At 43.8% G+C, this 20,262-nt stretch overlaps 1 protein-coding gene across 1 annotated transcript in view; it reads right to left on the bottom strand.

Annotated features, from left to right (window-relative positions):
• The window catches only part of LOC124716768 (hexosaminidase D-like), a 554,827-nt gene that overhangs the window by 354,947 nt on the left and 179,618 nt on the right, over nucleotides 1-20,262 (bottom strand). Inside the window, exon 3 of the mRNA XM_047243314.1 lies at nucleotides 5,456-5,550. Coding sequence (XP_047099270.1) covers nucleotides 5,456-5,550 — 95 coding nt within the window. The remainder of the gene's footprint in view (nucleotides 1-5,455; nucleotides 5,551-20,262) is intronic.

Raw genomic sequence — 20,262 nt, 5'->3', positions numbered from 1 at the left:
AAATATGTTGTAACGTAGAATGCCTTTTGTTGCTCTATGGGCCAGTTTTCCTTTGATCACGCTATTAATTTCATTTAGTTATGTGTGGGGTGTAACAGAAGTAATCTTGGAATTAATACATTATGCCATCTGCCTTTTCACTACACAGGGCCAAATAATTTAACATTCGCATTCAGATTCTGTTATGCTTTAATTTCAGAGTGTTATAACTGGAGCGTGGATCAGTATCTTAGAGATATTCAGATGTGGAAGTTAAGCGGCGGTACGCACATACCTGTCCACAAACAGGGCGTCTTATAAGTACCTCATTTATGACTATTGTTAACCTGGTGGTCCTAATTTTTTGTGGGTGGTACTTTCTCTTCTGCGGCTTGTAGTTCTGTAGTCTGTAACTCGTCAACCATTAAACATGGTATGTACACAAACACAGAGTTCGGCAGATAAACGAACACTATGAGTGGTCGAAAAGGTGCATTTCTGCCTTTTGAAACCGTTTTCATTTTGTTTCAGCTTTTAAAAATGGGGCACTTCCTTGTGTGAAGTAAGATAACACATAGCCATTTGTTGTGAAACCTCAAAAACATTTAGTTGTTCGCCTCTGTACTCCTTGCAACTCAAAATGCCAGATGGCTAAAGTTTCTGCAAGCTTGTAGCAGCATTCTGTCTCCAGTTTGCAATGTTTATTCTTCGTGAAACTAGCTCATGCCAAGAACTACAGACAATGTGAGTATGGAAGGTGCTTGGATTTTTCTGACAAAAAAGTGAAAAAAAAATTAAGCGCCCAGAAGACTTGGTTGGATGTAGATATAACTTGGTACACGTACACACCATCAGTGGGATTCTAAATGATAAGATCTAGAGGTCCCTACGACACGTATAATAACCAGAAAAGTACATGAGTGTTGTTCGTCTTTAGTGTTGTTACCAGACCTGGTAGGGCATATAAGGGAGTGACCACAGTAAGATGTTGAGTGACCACTGTTAAGAACAGGAAGATACCACATACTCGTGTGCGACAGAACGTGACAAATTTGGGTCTCCATTTGGGCGGCTGCTCGGTTCACGCAATATCCAGATTTATGGGGCACACATATGTGACATAGGCCTGCTGTTGGACTGTATGGCAACGTGACAGAAGACGTACTTGTCATCAAGATTCTAGTCTAGCACATTTGACTGCCACAGGCAGGTTCGCAACATTTTGCTCTAAACGCTGCCCTTACAACCTCTTCATTTCTGAACCTGCCAATCAGGAAGAAGTAATAGTCTCACTGCAACGTTCTGTGTCACCCTGGACCAGACATCAGAAATTAGCAGCATATGGACTAGGGTATCACTGTCCCATTTGTAGGATGCCGTTAACATCACAACACAAACGGTTGCATTTGAAAGGGTGTTGTCAAGGGGAAAGCATGAACTGAGGAGCTGTAGCGCCACAGTTTGTTGAGCAATTAATCATGGTTTCGAAAAACCCTGGATGACCATTGTAGGTGAGTATGGCAGCTGGCCAGAGATCCCAGACCTGCACCTGTAGCATATGTGGGGTGCAATGACTGCTACTGAGGCGTGGAAGCGGCGTTCTTCTAGTTGTCAGGACAGTGTCCCATTTTGGGCATTATGGGTTCGATGTTTGGCGAGGGCTATTGGAGACCGGTGTGAGCAGTAGGGGCCTGCAGCCAGACAGGTGGTGTTCATGTAAAGTCTTTGTTAGTTCAACAAGCTACAGAACCTATGATGCACACCCTCGTCCAGTAGCGCGGTCCAGCGTTGGCCCACGGCGTCCACGTCCCACTGGCTAGGTCAAGCATCAATCTTACAGCCCACAGCGGCGGAAGTGATGAGCATGGTAGCAGGTGCCAAGGCCTCGGCAGTGCTGTATCAGATGTGGCAGCTGTATGATGTCGTTATAGTAATGACAGGCCGGCTGGTTACCACTCTACTGAGGTGTCAGACACCGGAAAATGTCCTGTGGCTCAATGAATAGGAGGGCTGTGGTTCGAGCCTTACACCATGTGGTGGCAGCCTCCAGCAAAGAGGATAGTGGCGGTCTTTCGGCAGCAGTCGGCATACAAAAGATGTCGATTCTAAGCTCAGCTATGTCACTATCGCCTATCTGGACCAAAGGACAGCTTTTATACATGCCTGGGCTCATCTTGTTGCAATTCAGATCATGTACTCGGCCCACCACATGCCTCCAAAATGCGTACTATTGGACAAGCAATGGGTGGAGCTGCTGTCATGGTGTAAGCGTTGAGATTCCAGCTGATGGCCAGTTTCAGATTTCGCTATCGGGCCCCATCTTGCTCCCGAGCCGCTAAACATGTACTGGAGAGGCACAATGGTATTTCTCCTAGGGTGTGGTGTGGTGGCCCTCAGCTACGACTTCAGGTCACGGCTTATACTGATTGAGGTAACTCTCACAGCGCAACAGTACATTTCAGGCAGCCTGCGTCCTCATGTGTTAAGTCGCATGTGACAGTCTCGTGGTGCCATTTTTCTATGCTCGTCCACACATTGCCTCTGTGTATGTGTGAGAGTGTGTTGTTGAGGTACTTTTGTGGGCATCAGGATTCCCAGATCTGTAGCAAAAAGATCGTGTCTGGGAACACCTCGGATATCAAATCTGTCCCTCTTCCAGAATCCAGTATATTAAGAACCAATTACTAGGGTAGTCTGAAATGTTCTCGGAATGTAGAAGAAAAAAATGACCTAGCTCAGTGAAATTATTTTTTCAGTGCAGTCTCCCTGCCTGTGAGCCAGGAATGTTTGTGGCTACATCACATCTCAGCAATTAAATTCCTCCAGGACCTGCAACATACCTCTCAACTTCAGCCATCAGTTCTTTGTTTGAGGAGAATCTCCATCCACTGACGAAAATTACGCGATTAGAATTATATTAATTCCTTCAGCTGCTAACGGGCCTTAGCAACGTGGGCAGGCGAAAATGTGTGCCCCGACCAGGACCCGAACCCGGGATTTCCTGCTTACATGGGAGACACTCTATCCATCTGAGCCACCCTGGGCACAGAGGACAGCGCGTCTGCAGGGACTATCACGCGCACGCCTCCTGCGAGACCTACATTCTCACCTTATATGTCCACACACTAATTACTCATGGGAGACATTCTTACCAAGTCCCGTAAGAGTTCGGGGGATATGTGCGCACCCGCACGGAAGAAGAAGGTCATGGCCGGGATGCCAGAACTATATACTTATATGGATGTGGTGTCTGTTCTTTCGGACATGTCCGAAATAACAGACACCATATCCATATAGAAATTACGAGATGTCTAGTGCAGCTAAATCAGACGCATAAAGTGGGTGCGACAAAAATTCGTATCTTAGTTCGTGTATTTTTGCTACGGCAGCAACACTTGTGTGTGAGTCTGCATTTTCCTGATGAAAGACGACTTTCTTCCATGTCAAATCTCGCATCCCGGAAAACCGACGCAATGTCATTTCTGGTTGCTCGTATTGCATTTCCGTTCTTTGCTGGTGGTGTACCGGCATGTTTCCACTGCTCTGACTGTTGTTTTGTCTCTGTGGTTTAGCAGTAGACCCAAGTTTCAGCTGTGGTCAGACTCTGGCACAAAAAATTTGGTGGGTTGCTCTGAAAAGCCGCGCGGGGTTAGCCGAGCGGTCAGGCACTGCAGTCATAGACTGTGCGGCTGGTCCCGGCGGAGGTTCGAGTCCTCCCTCGGGCATAGGTGTGTGTTTGTCCTTAGGATAATTTAGGTTAAGAAGTGTGTAAGCTTAGGGACTGATGACCATTGCAGTTAAGTCCCATAAGACTTTCACACACATTTTTTTTGCTCTGAAAATGTGACGAACACTGTTCGTACATTTGCATCCTGATGCGTTTCTAACCGTGCTTTAGGAGTCGCAGCACACACCTAGCAGATTATTTTCTTATATACGATTCCACTATTAAAAGGCGATATGTCCGTTCAGGTGACGTCCCTACAGCATCAGCAGTTTCCAGCACTCAGTCGGCGATCACCCATGATCATTTTCCACACTTTTGCAATAATTTCGGGGGGGCGGGGGGGTAGCGGCACATCTTGTTTGACCACTACAGGGATCATAGTCGGAGGTGTCCCTGCTATAATACGTTTGTCCTCTTGGTAAAAGTTGAATATGAAGGAGCAGGTTCCCTAGTGTGTCCTGAAAATCGATATGAGTTCCTTTAGCTCTCTTATGAAGTAATTAATCACTGCTACAATTTCTTCCGTCCATTAGTCGCTACACGGGATCAACTACAGAGAGATGTGCACAGCACAGATACCCACAGTGTTGGCACGTTACATGTTTACTCTTAAAGCGTTGTGTATCTATATCTACATACAAAGTCCCCAAGGCACCGACAGGTGCATGGCGGAGGGTGCCCTCTACCACTGCTACTCATTTCCTTTCCTGTTCACTCGCAGACAGAGTGACGGAAAAACGATTATATGCTTCCGTATAGTCTCTCTAATCTTATCACCGTGGTCCATTGGCGAAATGAACGTTGGCGGCAGTAGAATCGTTCTGCATTCAGCTTCAAATGCCGGTTCTCTAAATTTTCTCGAAAAGAACGTCGACTCCTCTCCAGGGATTCCCATTTTAGTTCTCAAACAATACTTGCTTGCTGTTAGATCTTATCCGCCTCTCCGACGTCTTTGTTTAATCCGATTTGGTGCGGATCCCAAACACTCGAACAGCACTCAGCAGTGGATCGAACTAGTGTCCTATACGAAGTCTCCTTTACAGATGATCCACACTTACCTAAAATTCTCCCAGTTCGCCGAAGTAGGCCATTCGCCTTCCCTGCTAACAATCCTTACATGCTTATTCTGTTTCATATCACTCTGCAGCGTTAGGCCTAGATATTTAATCGACATTACTGTGTGAAGCAGCAGAATACTAATGCCGTACTTCAACATTATGAGTTTGTTTTTCCTCCTCATCTGCATTAACTTATATTTTACTACATTCAGAGATAGCTTACCAATTACAACGCAGGGACCTCGTTGCGCTAGCGCTGACAGCTGTTGCTGATCCTGGAAAATCTTTAGACTATCCCCGTACAAATCCTGTAGACAAGACTGCGCCTGGGGAGGACATACAGACTTGAAGATGACACCCTTCCGAAATGAATCAGTACAAGCATTCAGGCCAGAGGGGGTGCAAAGCCAAGTGCCCCAAGCTCTTCGTAAATTTGACTCGATTTTTTAATCGCTGCAATAATTCTCAGAAATGAGAGGTTTCATTTCTTTTCCTGGTCCCCTTCTGTGTGCTTCACTTTCTTTGTCACGGAGTGTTTGTACAAATGTCATATGAACTACTCTCTTAGTTAAGTAAACTGTAGGGAATAGGTAATCATTTTAAACTAGTATTGTTAGTTTGGGCTCACTTTTTAACACTTTTGAATTTCTAAAGATCAGATAAATCACATGCCGTAATTTCAGAACTGTACCTTATTAAAGACGCCTAGTACTCCTTCTTCCCAGTCACCGATAGGGACGAGAGATTCCACAGTAACGCTTACATCAGGAGCAAACCAGTAGGGTTCTGAAAAGAAAAGAAATTATTTGCGATATATGATTAGAAACAATAACTATCGTAAAATATGTGGAAGTAGTCGTTCAGCGTGACATAAGATGAAAGGAGCACATAAAAACTACAATAGTAGTAAGGAAAATCAGATTCCATGTTAAGACTGACTGAGACAATCTTAAGGGACCTAAGTATTCCACAATACTGTGTATGTTCTACAATATCAGTTTATTTTTTCAAGCAGTTTCCCGCTTACAAGGACTTCATCAGAGTTTAAATGACTGTGTGGTCAGAACAGCGTTCAAAAACATGTTACATTTCGAGTCTTAGGTACAAACACAGAGAAAATGTCATGTTTGACAGAGCAGGCCGACCGGGGTGGCCGAGTGGTTCTAGGCTCTACAGTCTGGAACCGCGCGACCGCTACGGTCGAAGGTTCGAATCCTGCCTCGGGAATGGATGTGTGTGATGTCCTTAGGTTAGTTAGGTTTAAGTAGTTCTAAGTTCTAGGGGACTGATCACGTCAGCAGTTTAGTCCCATAGTGCTCAGAGCCATTTGAAACATTTTGACAGACCAGTAGTAGTGTATTTAAAAGCAGAAAACAGTAAATTAATGTAAACAGAACAAAGCAGAAACACGAAAAAAGTGGCTCTAGGACAATTTAAAGTACGAGGGGCGTTCAACAATACTGCAAAACATATTTTTTTTTCTAAAAGTAGGTTTTCTTTTTATTCGGGATTCCAATACACCATATTATCCCCCACTGTTTTAGCTACAGAGTCTACATAACTCTACATCTTCATCTACATCTACATGGTTGCTCTGCAATTCACACTTAAGTGCCTGGCAGAGGATTCATCGAACCATTTTCATACTACTTCTCTCTCGAATGGTGCGTGGAAAAAAGGAACAACTAAATCTTTCCGTTCCAGCTACGATTTATCTTATTTTATTACAATGATCATTTCTCTCAACGTAGGTGGGTGTCAACAATATATTTACGCATTCGGAAGAGAAAGTTGGTGATTGAAATTTCGTAAATAGATCTCGCCGCAAAGAAAAGTGCCTTTGTTTCAGAGACTGCCACCCCCACTCGCGCGTCACATCAGCGACACACTCACCACTATTGTGCGATAACACGAAACGAGCTGCCCTTCTTTGCACTTTTTCGATGTCCTCCGTCAATCCTACCTGGTAAGGATCCCACACCGCGCGGCAATATACCAGCAGAGGACGGACAAGTGTAATGTAGGCTGTCTCTTTAGTGGATTTGTCGCATCTTCTAAGTGTCTGCGAACAAAGCGCAGTCTTTGTATCGCCTTCCCCACAATATTATCTACTGTATGTAGTGTTTCCAATTTTAAGTTGCTCGTAATTGTAATTCCTAGGTATTTAATCGAATTGACAGCCCTATTTTACAACATAATCTCCGTTCAATACAACGGCCTCACACCACCTAACCGTAAGGGCTTGTATCCCCCAATGGTACCACTGTACGTCTCGCTGCAACAATAGCCTCCCCATTCCTAGTCAGATCAACTTTTTTGAGCTCCTCTCGGGTGCGCAGACTTATGTGATGCCCTGCGTTGTCGTGCAGAAGGAGAAGTTCGTTTCCTACTTGGTGGCGACGAACACGCTGAAGTTGTTTCTCCCATTTCACCTGATCGTTGCACCACGAGGAAGGACATAAAATAGAATAACCCCTTCAGAGTCACAAAAGACGTGACATTACCAGCTGAGGATACGACTTTGAGGTTTTTCTTCGGAGGAAAGGTGGTGTGGTAACCCTCCATGGGTTGCCGTTTTGTTTCCCGTTCGAGGAAGGACATAAAATAGAATAACCCCTTCAGAGTCACAAAAGACATGACATTACCAGCTGAGGATACGACTTTGGGGTTTTTCTTCGGAGAAAAGGTGGTGTGGTAACCCTCCATGGGTTGCCGTTTTGTTTCCCGTTCGAACTGACGAACCCATGTTTCAGCACCTGTGACGATGTTCGACAAAAAATTGTCAAGATCAGCCTCGTATCGCGCAAGCAGTTCCGCACAGAGGGTCCTTCGCTGCTCTTTACAAATATCTCAGATGCTCTGGTTTTTCGCGAAACGGAATTCAGGGACAGCTCTCTGCTTCGAACATCCCTCCGTTACAGACGCCCATTTGAAGGATATTTATAGCACTGCCAGCTATCGGAACTTCATGAAACTATAGAGGCAGAAGCGAGAATATTCCACAACAGCGCAAAAAAAATTCCGCATTTTTATAATCCGAAATTGCCCGAGAAAAACATATGTTGCATTACTTACTGAACGTCGCTCGTAATTATATACGAGGCGTAAGCGGAAAGTAAGGTCCAGTCAGGCGCGAAATGGAAATCTATGAAAATCCGATGGAACTCTGCACAGCTGTGTTGGGCAGTGTCTTTAATGTGCCTGTCGATCGTGTCACTCCTTCAGAGCGCAAAGTGATGACGTAGAAATGCCTGAAACAACAATGTCTCCCGCCAACTATGCGGATCTGGTGATTTATTACGCCTGAAGCTATGCAGCCCACATAACATAAATGTCATGTGTTTCTTTCTTCAAGACAGGCATGTGTGAGTGTGTTGTTTTTGGCATCAGTTAATTTTAGTAGTATGTAAGTCTAGGGACCGATGACCTCAGCAGTTTGATCCCTTGGGAATTGACACACATTTGAACATTTTGATGATTTAGGTAGCTGGAACGTGTGTGAATAAAAAATTTTTGATTTTCCCTGTGGTTTTCATTTCGTGACAGATAGAACCTTAGTTTCCGAACAGCCCTCGTAGATAGGTTTTGCAGCTTTCTTAATATTGTAAACACAGGAGTAGAAAGTAATTGTCATGGTTTTTGGACATAAAAGTTACACACAGACGGTTAATAACATTTATACTTTTCTGACATCGTCAGCGTGAGGGGTAATCTGTAATATTATGAAAAGTGAATAAACTCTCAACCTCCAAGATCGCTAAAATCATTTATTCATGCAGATGACCAATTTCGCCAATTGTCTATTGTCATCTTCGGATCTGTCTGTACATCATTACACAATCTCCTCCATGTTGGCAACGTGAGGTACTCTATAAGTCGGCATGTCAATTTTAAAATAAAAACTATTTGCACACATATTATTGCGCCGATTACAAATAACTTTTATTGTAAAATTGACATGCCGACTTCTAGAGTACCTCACGTTGCCAACATGGACATACATTGTGTAGCACGACTTACTGTATTGATGCAGGAGATTATGTGATGATGTAAACATAAAGGCGAAGATGGCAACAGAGAACCACCGAAACCAGTCATGTATACAAATAAATGAATTTAGCGATCTTGGCACTTGAGAATTTATTCAGTTTTCTTAATAATAGTTAATGGATCAGTCTACAGGTTTCAGCTGGCATTGCAAGTCTTCCGAAGTAAGAGTGATTTCAGGTGTCCCACAGGGGAGTGTCATAGGACCGTTGGTATTCACAATGTACATAAATGAGCTTGTGGGTAACATTGGAAGTTCACTGAGGCTTTTTGCGGATGATGCTGTGGTATATCGAGAGGTTGTAACAATGGAAAATTGTACTGAAATGCAGGAGGATCTCCAACGAATTGACGCATGGTGCAGGGAATGGCAATTGAATCTCAATGTAGACAAGTGTAATGTGCTCTGAATACATAGAAAGATCCCATATCATTTAGCTACAAAATAGCAGGTCAGCAACTAGAAGCAGTTAATTCCATAAATTATCTGGGAGTATGCATTAGGAGTGATTTAAAATGGAATGATCATATAACGTTGGTCGTCGGTACAGCAGATGCCAGACAGATTCATTGGAAGAATCCTAAGGAAATGCAATATGAAAACAAAGGAAGTAGGTTACAGCACACTTGTTCGCCCACTGCTTGAATACTGCTCAGCAGTGTGGGATCCGTACCAGATAGGGTTGACAGAAGAGATAGAGAAGATCCAACGGAGAGCAGCGCGCTTCGTTACAGGATCATTTAGTAATCGCGAAAGCATTACGGATATGACAGATAAACTCCAGTGGAAGACTCTGCAGGAGAGACGCTCAGTAGCTCGGTACGGGCTTTTGTTGAAGTTTCGAGAACATACCTTCACCGAGGAGTCAAGCAGTATATTGCTCCCTCCTACGTATATCTCGCGAAGAGACCATGAGGATAAAATCAGAGAGATTAGATCCCACACAGAAGCATACCGACAGTCCTTCTGTCCACGAACAATACGAGACTGGAATAGAAGGGAGAACCGATAGAGGTACTCAGGGTACCCTCCGCCACACACCGTCAGGTGGCTTGCGGAGTATGGATGTAGATGTAGATGTAGAATGCACAACCAAGGTGCTTTTGAGACCCGAAGATGCTCTGATGTTCGACAGAAAGTGATTGTCTTTCATAAAAAAAAATAGTGGTACAACTGTGTATTTTGTAAGTCAATTTTTAACCTTATTGTTTGTTTCTATCGTTGAACTGATCTGAAGATGGGCGAAAGTGTCCTAAACAGGTCAGTGTGAAATAAAAACAGCGACGGAAAGGAAGGTAACAACCCTACTTTGTACACTACTGACCATTAAAAATGCTACACCACGAACATGACGTGCTAAGACGCGAAATTTAACCGACAGGAAGAAGATACTGCGATATACAAATGATTAGCTTTTCAGAACATTCACACAAGGTTGGCGCCGGTGGCGACACCTACAACCTGCTGACATGACGAGAGTTCCCAACCGATTTCTCATACACAAACAGCACTTGACCGGCGTTGCCTGGTGAAACGTTGGTGTGATGCCTCGTGTAAGGAGCAATGCGTACCATCACGTTTCCGACTTTGATAAAGGTAGGATTGTAGCTTATCGCGATTGCGGTTTATCGTATCGCGACATTGCTGCTCGACATCCAATGACTGTAACGAGAATATGGAATCGGTGGATTCAGGAGGGTAATACGGAACGCCGTGCTGGATCCCAACGGCCTCGTATCACTAGCAGTCGAGATGACAGGCATCTTATACGCATGGCTGTAACGGATCGTGCAACCACGTCTCGATCCCTGAGTCAGCAGATGGGGACGTTTGCAATACAACAACCATCTACACGAAAAAGTCGACGACGTTTGCACCAGCATGGACTATCAGCTCGGAGACCATGGCTGCGGTTACCCTTGACGCTACGTCACAGACAGGAGCGTCTGCGATGGTGTACTCAACGACGAACCTAGGTGCACAAATGGCAAAAGGTCATTTTTTCGGATGAATCCATGTTCTGTTTACAGCTTCATGATCGCCGCATCCGTGTTTGGGGACATCGCGGTGAACGCACATTGGAAGCGTGTATTCGTCATCGCCATACTGGCGTATCACCCGGCGTGATGGTATGGGGTGCCATTTGTTACACGTCTCGGTCACCTCTTGTTCGCATTGACGACACTTTGAACAGTGGACGTTAAATTTCAAATGTGTTACAACCCGTGGCTCTACCCTTCATTCGATCCCTGCGAAACCCTACATTTCATCAGGATAATGCAGGACCGCATGTTGCAGATACAGAAAATGTTTGACTGCTGCCCTGGCCAGCACATTCTCCAGATCTCTCACCAACTGAAAACGTCTGGCCAATGCTGGCCGAGCAACTGGCTCGTCATAATATGCCAGTCACTACTCTTGGTATCGTGTTGAAGTTGCATGGGCAGCTCTACCTGTACACGCCATCCAAGCTCTGTCTGACTCAATGCCCAGGCGTATGAAGGCCGTTATTACGGCCAGAGGTGGTTGTTCTGGGTACTGATTTCTCAGTATCTATGCACCCAAATTGCGTGAAAATGTAATCACTTGTCAGTTCTAGTATAATACATTTGACCAATGAATACCCGTTTATCATCTGCATTTCTTCTTGGTGTAGCAATTTTAATGTCCAGTAGTCACTACCTGTGACAAGTATGCTTTGTTTTGACAGAATAGCAGTACATGAAATTTCAAGTTTGATCGAGCGACAGGACTAGGTAACGCTTGAAGCAGACGAGGGAGCACTGGGTGGGATTTCTGGACAGACGGAGGAAGCCTTACGACTCTGACGCCTGCTTTATGGACGTCGGCGAAGAGCCACGTCGCTGGGACTCAGGGAGGAGCCCACGTACGGCTTCGCAGTTCGCTACAGGTAGTTCACTGGAATCCGGGCAGCCGCGTAAGAGCAAAGCTAGGCGACACGAGGCGGTCAATACCCAAGAACGAAGGAAAAGCATGCAGTGGAGTGGTCACAGGGTGACTTTACGAACTTCCCTCTACCGATTTCATTCATACTGACAGGGTCTGTAGGGCACGACAAGGAATCTAACATATGCAAGCAGCAAGACGTAACTCTAAATCGTTTACAAGAAAATCGAGTTTAAAATCTGTAGGCGCACTTACGTACGTTGTATGGACGCCATTTATTAAATCTTGTGCAGCGCAGCTAGCTCTTTATTCGCACGAAGTAATGGCCGCTATCGACAGGGGATCTCAAGTTGATTCCGTATTTCTAGATTTCCGGAAAGCTTTTGACACCGTTCCTCACAAGCGACTTCTAATCAAGCTGCTGGCCTATGGGGTACCGTCTCAGTTGTGCGACTGGATTCGTGATTTCCTGTCAGGAAGGTCTCAGTTCGTAGTAATAGACGGCAAATCATCGAGTAAAACTGAAGTGATATCAGGTGTTCCCCAGGTAAGCGTCCTGGGACCTCTGCTGTTCCTGATCTATATAAATGAACTGGGTGACAATCTGAGCAGTTCTCTTAGGTTGTTCGCAGATGATGCTGTAATTTACCGTCTAGAAAGGTCATCCGCCACCAGTATCATTTGCAAAGCGATTTAGAAAAGATTGCTGTATGGTGTGGCAGGTGGCAGTTGACGCTAAATAACAAAATGTGTGAGGTGATCCACATGAGTTCCAAAAGAAATCCGTTGGAATTCGATTACTCGATAAATAGTACAATTCCCAAGGCTGTCAATTCAACTAAGTACCTGGGTGTAAAAATTACGAACAACTTCAGTTGGAAAGACCACATACATAATATTGTGGGGAAGGCGAGCCAAAGGTTGCTTTTCATTGGCAGGATACTTAGAAGATGCAACAAGTCCACTAAAGAGACAGCTTACAATACACTCGTTCGTCCTCTGTCAGAATATTGCTACGCGGTGTGGAATTCTTACCAGGTGGGATTGACGGAGGACATCGGAGGGGTGCAAAAAAGGGCAGCTCGTTTTGTATTATCACGTAACAGGGGAGAGAGTGTGGCAGATATGATACGCGAGTTGGGATGGAAGTCATTAAAGCAAAGACGTTTTTCGTCGCGGCGAGATCTGTTTACGAAATTTCAGTCACCAACTTTCTCTTCCGAATGTGAAAATATTTTGTTGAGCCCAACCTACATAGGTAGGAATGATCATCTAAATAAAATAAGAGAAATCAGAGCTCGAACAGAAAGGTTATTCCCGCGCGCTGTTCGGGAGTGGAACGGTAGAGAGATAGTATGATTGTGGTTCGATGAACCCTCTGCCAAGCACTTAAATGTGAATTGCAGAGTAATCATGTAGATGTAGATTGAATACTATGCTCTTGGCAAGTGACAGAAAGTACCACTTAGCAGTATTTTGTTGTTTAAAATCCGCATAATCTGATTCGTCAACGGAAAAACGGCATGTCGTCAGGAGACAACTGTGGTCTCGTGCAGAGGTCACCGTGTCACACCAAAGTCGCAGACATCAGCGAGGGCTCGCTGCAATCCGCAACAATGTATGTGTGGCTCTCCTGAAGAGCACACTTCGCCTCTCAGCACACCAACGCCCCCGCACCGAAGGTCAATATAGAGCCGACCACAGAACTGTTCTGTTCAGTTTGTGGCCTCTTGTGAAGGAGTGAACATTATAGCGTGTGACCAAAAAGTTATTCAGGTTTCTGACAAACTTGTAGTATTGTAAATGTAGACCATTGCACCTCACAAGAACAGTTTGTTAATTAGCGCACCAAGCTGTGATTTGCTTGTCCATGACAGTTGTAATTTATCCTGCACTCCAGTGGAAAAGAAACGTGTCGAAGTGGAGTAAATTCTGAATTCATTAGTATAATAAAATGAAATAGTATTTCATGAATTCTAGCTCCTACCACCTAATGAAGCAACCAAAGAAATCACAGTTACGACCACACAATGGAAGTTTCGTCGGGTCACAACAAGAGCCTTTGGAAATCTAGACTGAAACTGACTTACTATTCTATTTTTCGGATAGATTTGTCACTGTTCATGTATACGTGCTGCTTTCATCGACGCTTGTATTAGGTAAGACAGACAAGGTAATTAATTTGCTTAACTTCACATCTATGGTAACAAATTTTTTTTTCGTCATCAGACTACCGGTTTCGGTCTACAACGACCATCATCAGATCTCTTTTATAAAAAACATGTCCTAATATACTGGAGCCATAATGGCAACGTCAAATACAAAACCAGCAGCAGCATCGAATGGCAAAACGTCATTTTTTCGGATGAATCCAGGTTCTTTACAGCATCAATTATGGTCGAATCCGTGTTTGGCGACATCGCGGTGAACGCACATTGGAAGAGTGTATTCGTCATCGCCATACTGGCGTATCACGCGGCGTGATGGTGTGGGGTGCCATTGGTTACACGTCTCGGTCACCTCTTGTTTACATTGCGGCACTTTAAACAGTGGACGTTACATTTCAGGTGTGTTGCGACCCGTGGCTCTACCCTTCATTCGATCCTTGCTAAACCCTACATTTCAGCAGGATACTGCACGACCGCATGTTGCAGGTCCAGTGCGCGCCTTTCTGGATACAGTAAATGTTCGACTGCTGCCCTGGCAAGCACAGTCTCCAGATCTCTGACCAATTGTCTGGTCAATGGTGGCCGAGCAACTGGCTCGTCACAATACGCCAGTCAATACTCTTGATGAACTGTGGTATCGTGTTGAAGCTGCATGGGCAGCTGTACCTGTACACGCCATCCAAGCTCTGTCTGACTCAATGCCCAAGCGTATGAAGGCCGTTATTACGGCCAGAGGTGGTTGTTCTGGGTACTGATTTCTCAGGATCTATGCACCCAATTTGCGTGAAAATATAATCACATGTCAGTTGTAGTATAATATATTTGTCCAATGAATACCCGTTTATCATCTGCATTTCTTCTTCGTTTAGCAATTTTAAAGGCCACTAGTGTATATGAGAATGCTGGTGCTGATTTCGTGTTTAACATTTGACGATGCCATTACGGCTGGAGTATATTAGGACATGTTTTTATAAAACAGATCTGAAGATGGTCATTATAGACCGAAACCGGTAGTCTGATAACAAAAAAATTGTGACCACAGACTTGAAGTAAAGGAAATTTATTCTACATTCGGCTCACTGTTTTATTAGCACCATGTCGCAGCTCGTGAGACAAGGTAATGTTAACAGATTATGCGTCATTATAGGGCGTTTAAAATTAGTCACGACTCTTGACAGTTTAGTACGGAGCGAGTGGAGGAAACCGCAGTTGCCAGCGTGCTCTGAGCGCGTCAGCGGGCGGCGATAACGCCAGGTCTGCTCGGCACGTAGCCTGTCAGCCGCACAAGCTGGCCGATCTGCAGTCTTTCTCGGACGATTTTAGAGACATTATACCACAATAAACTCTGAGTCTCGCACACCTTATAGCTTCATTCTTCAGCTTCATAGTGAATTACCAGTCATTTCCTTAATGATCAAAGTTATAGTGATATTTCGGTGTTAGCTACACTACTGCGAGAAGTTCGCAAACTTGGAAAAAATAAGGATCGCTACTATTTTGCGTTTGGTATGTGTTAGGTCATATGTTGCTGCATATAAAATTTAGATGATACATTGAATTATTCATTAAACCTCGAAGGATATCTGTCTCCAATGTCCAGAAAATGGAATTTGTGTAAAGGTTTCCGTCACGAACGCATACGCCAGTGAAAAAGCAAGAATGAAATATTCATAAATTCCTCGTATCTCATGAACTGTCTGAGACATCGAAACAAGATTTTGCCAAATGATAGCATGCAAAGAGTAGAGTATTTTGCCACATGATTAATATGCGAAACTTCCATATCTACCACAGTATTAAAGCAACTAAAAGTGCTTTTAAGTGAAACAACGTAATTTTCAAGGACCATCTCTAGCCTGTAAAATGAAAATTGCTGTGGGTTTTGCAACAATGTAAATAAAGAAGCTGCACATTTATTTTTATACTGAGAATGAGCTTTCTCATAAATTTCTCATAACTCAGTTGCTAATTTACTAATACGCTGCTTTAGGATTCTGACACTATTTCAACTGCAGTAGAATGTCAGTGAGATGTATATCTGTAAAAGAAGCTGTTGTTAACATAGCAGCAAGAGAAGTGACGTATTACTCAAAACTCGACATAGTCCTTGATGAATCCATATCTCCTTAAACACATTCTTGGTATGGCTGATAACTTGAGACCGGTTCTGTGACGTAACATTTGCAGTGACTTCTTTTGTCAGCATTTCAACCTCGCCGGCCGGAGTGGCCGAGCGGTTGTAGGCGCTACAGTCTGGATCCGCGTGACCGCTACGGTCGCAGGTTCGAATCCTGCCTCGGGCATGGATGTGTGTGATGTCCTTAGGTTAGTTAGGTTTAAGTAGTTTTAAGTCTAGGGGACTGATGACCTCAGAAGTTAAGTCCGATAGTGCTCAGAGCCATTCGAACCATTTCAACCTCACTGAGCATAAATTTCCTGTATTTATCAGATTACTTTTCGCCTAGGCCCATATATTTCCAGTCAGATTTAAATGAGGATGATACGGAGGAAGCTTGATTAAACGATGACCTTTACCGTTAGCCGGTTCGTCGACCTGGTAGCGTGGAATTTTTGGCTTGTACAGTACTACAAGTCTCATAACTTCACCTTACACAAGCTAGGTTCAACTTTATCCTATATTTGTACCCATAGAAAAATAGCCACTTTCCTTCACTATAATGTTGAAGCTTTATCCATAACAACTGAGTGGTATTGCGCATTGTCCATTGCTTTGTCGAATTCGGAGGAATATTTTGTAGGAGAACTTTATCTTCAGAGCCGATGACCGTGTTCTTGGATGACCACTTTTATTGCGAATCTCGTGCTCAGACGTGCTGCACTGTTATTATTAATGCATCGTCCACACGAAACACTCGTTCACAATACCTGACGACTGCAGAACACTTCAGCGCCAGAAAATATTTTACTACGAGAGCTAACGAACGTAGGTGCCTCTAAAGCACGTGCCCTTAGCGCAGGGATTTCACCCAGAACAAGTCCCGCCCACTCCCCCCCCCCCCCCCCCCCTCCATGCGTATCCGTAGTGTAAGGCCCTCCCCTAAACAGCCGTCAGTTCCACAAACTGGAAGGTACATCAAAGTCGTTATCGTCACAGTCAAACACACGTTACACTGTGATGAGATTCAACAATTATGAGAAATTTAAGTTTTTCTGGATAGTAATATAATATAAATGTGAATTAGTAAAGAAATAAAAGTATTTATACAGAATTGAAAGCATCGCCAGCAATAGAAAACAAAAAATAACGTGATATTATTTAAGGGCAATAATGACAAATTTGAATTAACTAATTCACTTATTATAATATGTTTATTTGAGGGAAACAGCAGAGCAAACATACAGTGCGAAAACAATGGTGTTGAATCTGTCATGTCGGTACTAAAGCCACGGATGTAGTCGACTAACTCTGTTGTCTAAAATCAACGTTATGTAGAAATAAGTGAAAGTCGTTTTGTTTATGTAGGCCCTCATAGTAGCTCACGAAAATTAAAGAATATAAGAATGCCATAAAGTAGAAATGCCTAATGAAATCAGTAAGATATTTGCTTTTATGCCATATTTCGTTAGTATTTGCATGGGTAATGGGTGAATTTTAACTTGTAAATTCTTCCAATGCCATACCTGCGCATTATAAACGAGGTTATAAAGAATTGTGGCAGTTTCTGTGTGATTAGTGTCCTATATGCTGTTGCATACGTCTCAGGAAAATAATCTGTCGTTATTCTTTGTCCTGCCTGTTTTTTGCCGAAAGATCTATTAATTTCGTAAATGTCATTCAAACCATTTTTTAAAAATAATAATGATGATGTGTATGTTTGTCACAGAGCAGATATGGAGGAAATAAATACTGCAGTGTTTCACGGCTGTAAAACGTCCTTCATGCTGTGCTAGCTCTTCTTCCACTCCTAAAACTTTTCAGCAAAACTATTCAGTAAATAACACTCAAAAACAGCTTGGATCGATCTTACAAGAGCAAAGTAATTTTGATGCCCTCTGGATGTATAGTGAACACTTATGCTTGTTTCACATATACTGTCTGAGTTCTGAAATTTTAGTGTCAAGTATACTGTGGTTCCTCTTTCTCCAAGCAAATTATTCTATGAGGGTAGGTTTTTCCTGTTGGAGCTTTGGGTGCTTTTTCTCACATAGAAGTATGTTCCTTCATAGGCTATTCATCTGATTACTGAGTTGTCGTATTTAAAGAATTCAGTGCTACATTGTTTCCTCTTATGTTTGCTGTGGAAATACCTGGCACAGCTAATGCCAATCGTGCACGTTTCTTGTAACGTGTCTTTTAACTACCTGGGAAAATTCAAGACCTAGCAAGATGTTAATTTAACATTCACTCCAAGTGCAGCCGAACGCGGTAAACCACGTGGGTGAAGTGAGACGATGCCCAGGCGCCGAAGAAAGACCGGGAAAACCGGGGGTGAGTGGGCGAGACTTGTTACGGGTGAAATCCTGGCGCTAACGATTCCTCTCTAAAGCGCGACACCACGTGGCACAGTTTATCCACGGCTTCGCAACAGGGCGCTTCACCAACCGAACTGCTGACGGCGTGGTAGGGAAAGCCGGCTCGCCATTGGTGGTACCTGGGTGACGGCGTCGTGTCACCACCGGTGAGCCAAACGTCGAAAGTAGCAACTATTTAATGTTAAAAGCACTATAGGATGCGCACAGTGCAGGAAGCCCTGCTACAGGAGCAGTGAGATTATAGCGTAGCCTCGCCGCACAGCAGCCGTCCCGGGGTTGGCCAGGTCCCCTGTCCCTATGTCCCAGTCTGAACCGCTGCCAAGCGCCTATTGTTCGCCAGCGTGCTTCAGTCTGCTGGCTGTCTGGCGGCTAAAATTCCCTCGGACCGCGATGCTCGGCCGCAGCACGCCGTAAACGATCACATAAGGGCCGACACCTAAATAACACCGTCTGCTGTACATCCGCACTCTTCGAACCACTGCAGCGTGTTTGCCAGCGTCTGCCTCCCACCGTACCGCCTATTAAGGTTTCTTCCAATTTCAGCGCGGCAGGAAAGACTGTTTGTACCCTACAGTGCGAACTCTTGATTATCTGTAACACCTACAGGGTGATCAAAAAGTCAGTATAAATTTGAAAACGTAATAAACCACGGAATAATGTAGATAGAGAGGTAAATTTGACATACATGCTTGGAATGACATGGCGTTTTATTAGCACAGAAACTAAAGAGAGCCTACAGTCGAACACACCAACTTTACAACAAAAAGTGCATCTCTATGCATGTAAAAATCAGCCACTACAGCACTGTCATTAAACCCGAGGTACCATACGCAGCAGAAACCTTGTCACTCCATAGCAAGATGCTTCTAAAAAATCTACAAAAAGAAGAACGAAAGATCATTAGGAAAATACTTGGACAACGAAAAACTGAAGCTTGATGTAAAACCAACAAAACTACAGAGGAAATTTCAAATATTGCTGCTGACATTAGAAAACGACGCCTTAAATTTTACGGACACATATACAGACTCCCTGAGTATAGACTCACACATCAGATACAGCCACTGAAAACCCTAATGGTATGACATGGGCCGAACAAGTACGAAGAGACCTTACTGATGCTCAACTCATCATTCAGGACAATGCAGGCCGTAACATCTACAGATGCAAATTATACAAGTGGGAAGTCCAGCCAGAGACAAGAGTCAAAAAGACCGGTATAAAGTGGACGGATGAAAGAAAGAAAGCCATGAGTGAGAAAATGAAGGTCTCATGCACAAACCGTAGGAAAAACTGTAGAAGCTTCAAGTGATCCACACTGGGTCTACTACGTGTATAATAACAATAATAATAATAAACCCCGTGGAGGCCCGGGTAAAGAATAGGCCTCCTGTATGTTCTGCCAGTCGTAAAAGGCGACGAAAAGAACAAACCACTAATAGGGCTAACCCCCCCCTTTTAGTGTGATTAGTTGGTTCAGGACAGAACTAAAGAAGCCTCGGCCAGCGCTGTCATGGTCAAGGACGACACTTGAACCATATGCCCGTCCACAATGGTAACGGCACTGCTAGCTACACAGAAAATGATTTAAATTCAAATAGAGGTGTTTTACAGGATATGCTTCCTGCAACCACTCTAGAAGGAAAACAAAGGCAGAGGATGAGATGGTGAGATGAAGTTAACAGACACCTCATGTTCTGTTATTACCAAGCAACAAACTTAGGAACCAAAACGACTGGATATAGATCACAAGTATACACAACATTTATTATCAGATACCCAGAATTAAAATTTTTAACAGAACAACGACTAGCTGATCAGATCTGTGTAATAATCAAAAATAACAGGATACCCCAGTCAGAATTAGAAAACATCAAACAA

This window comes from Schistocerca piceifrons, chromosome 9 (genome assembly GCF_021461385.2).
Source record: "Schistocerca piceifrons isolate TAMUIC-IGC-003096 chromosome 9, iqSchPice1.1, whole genome shotgun sequence".
NCBI lineage: Eukaryota > Metazoa > Arthropoda > Insecta > Orthoptera > Acrididae > Schistocerca > Schistocerca piceifrons.
Note: the sequence above shows the minus strand (reverse complement) of the source record. Positions and strands in the feature narration are given on the sequence as shown.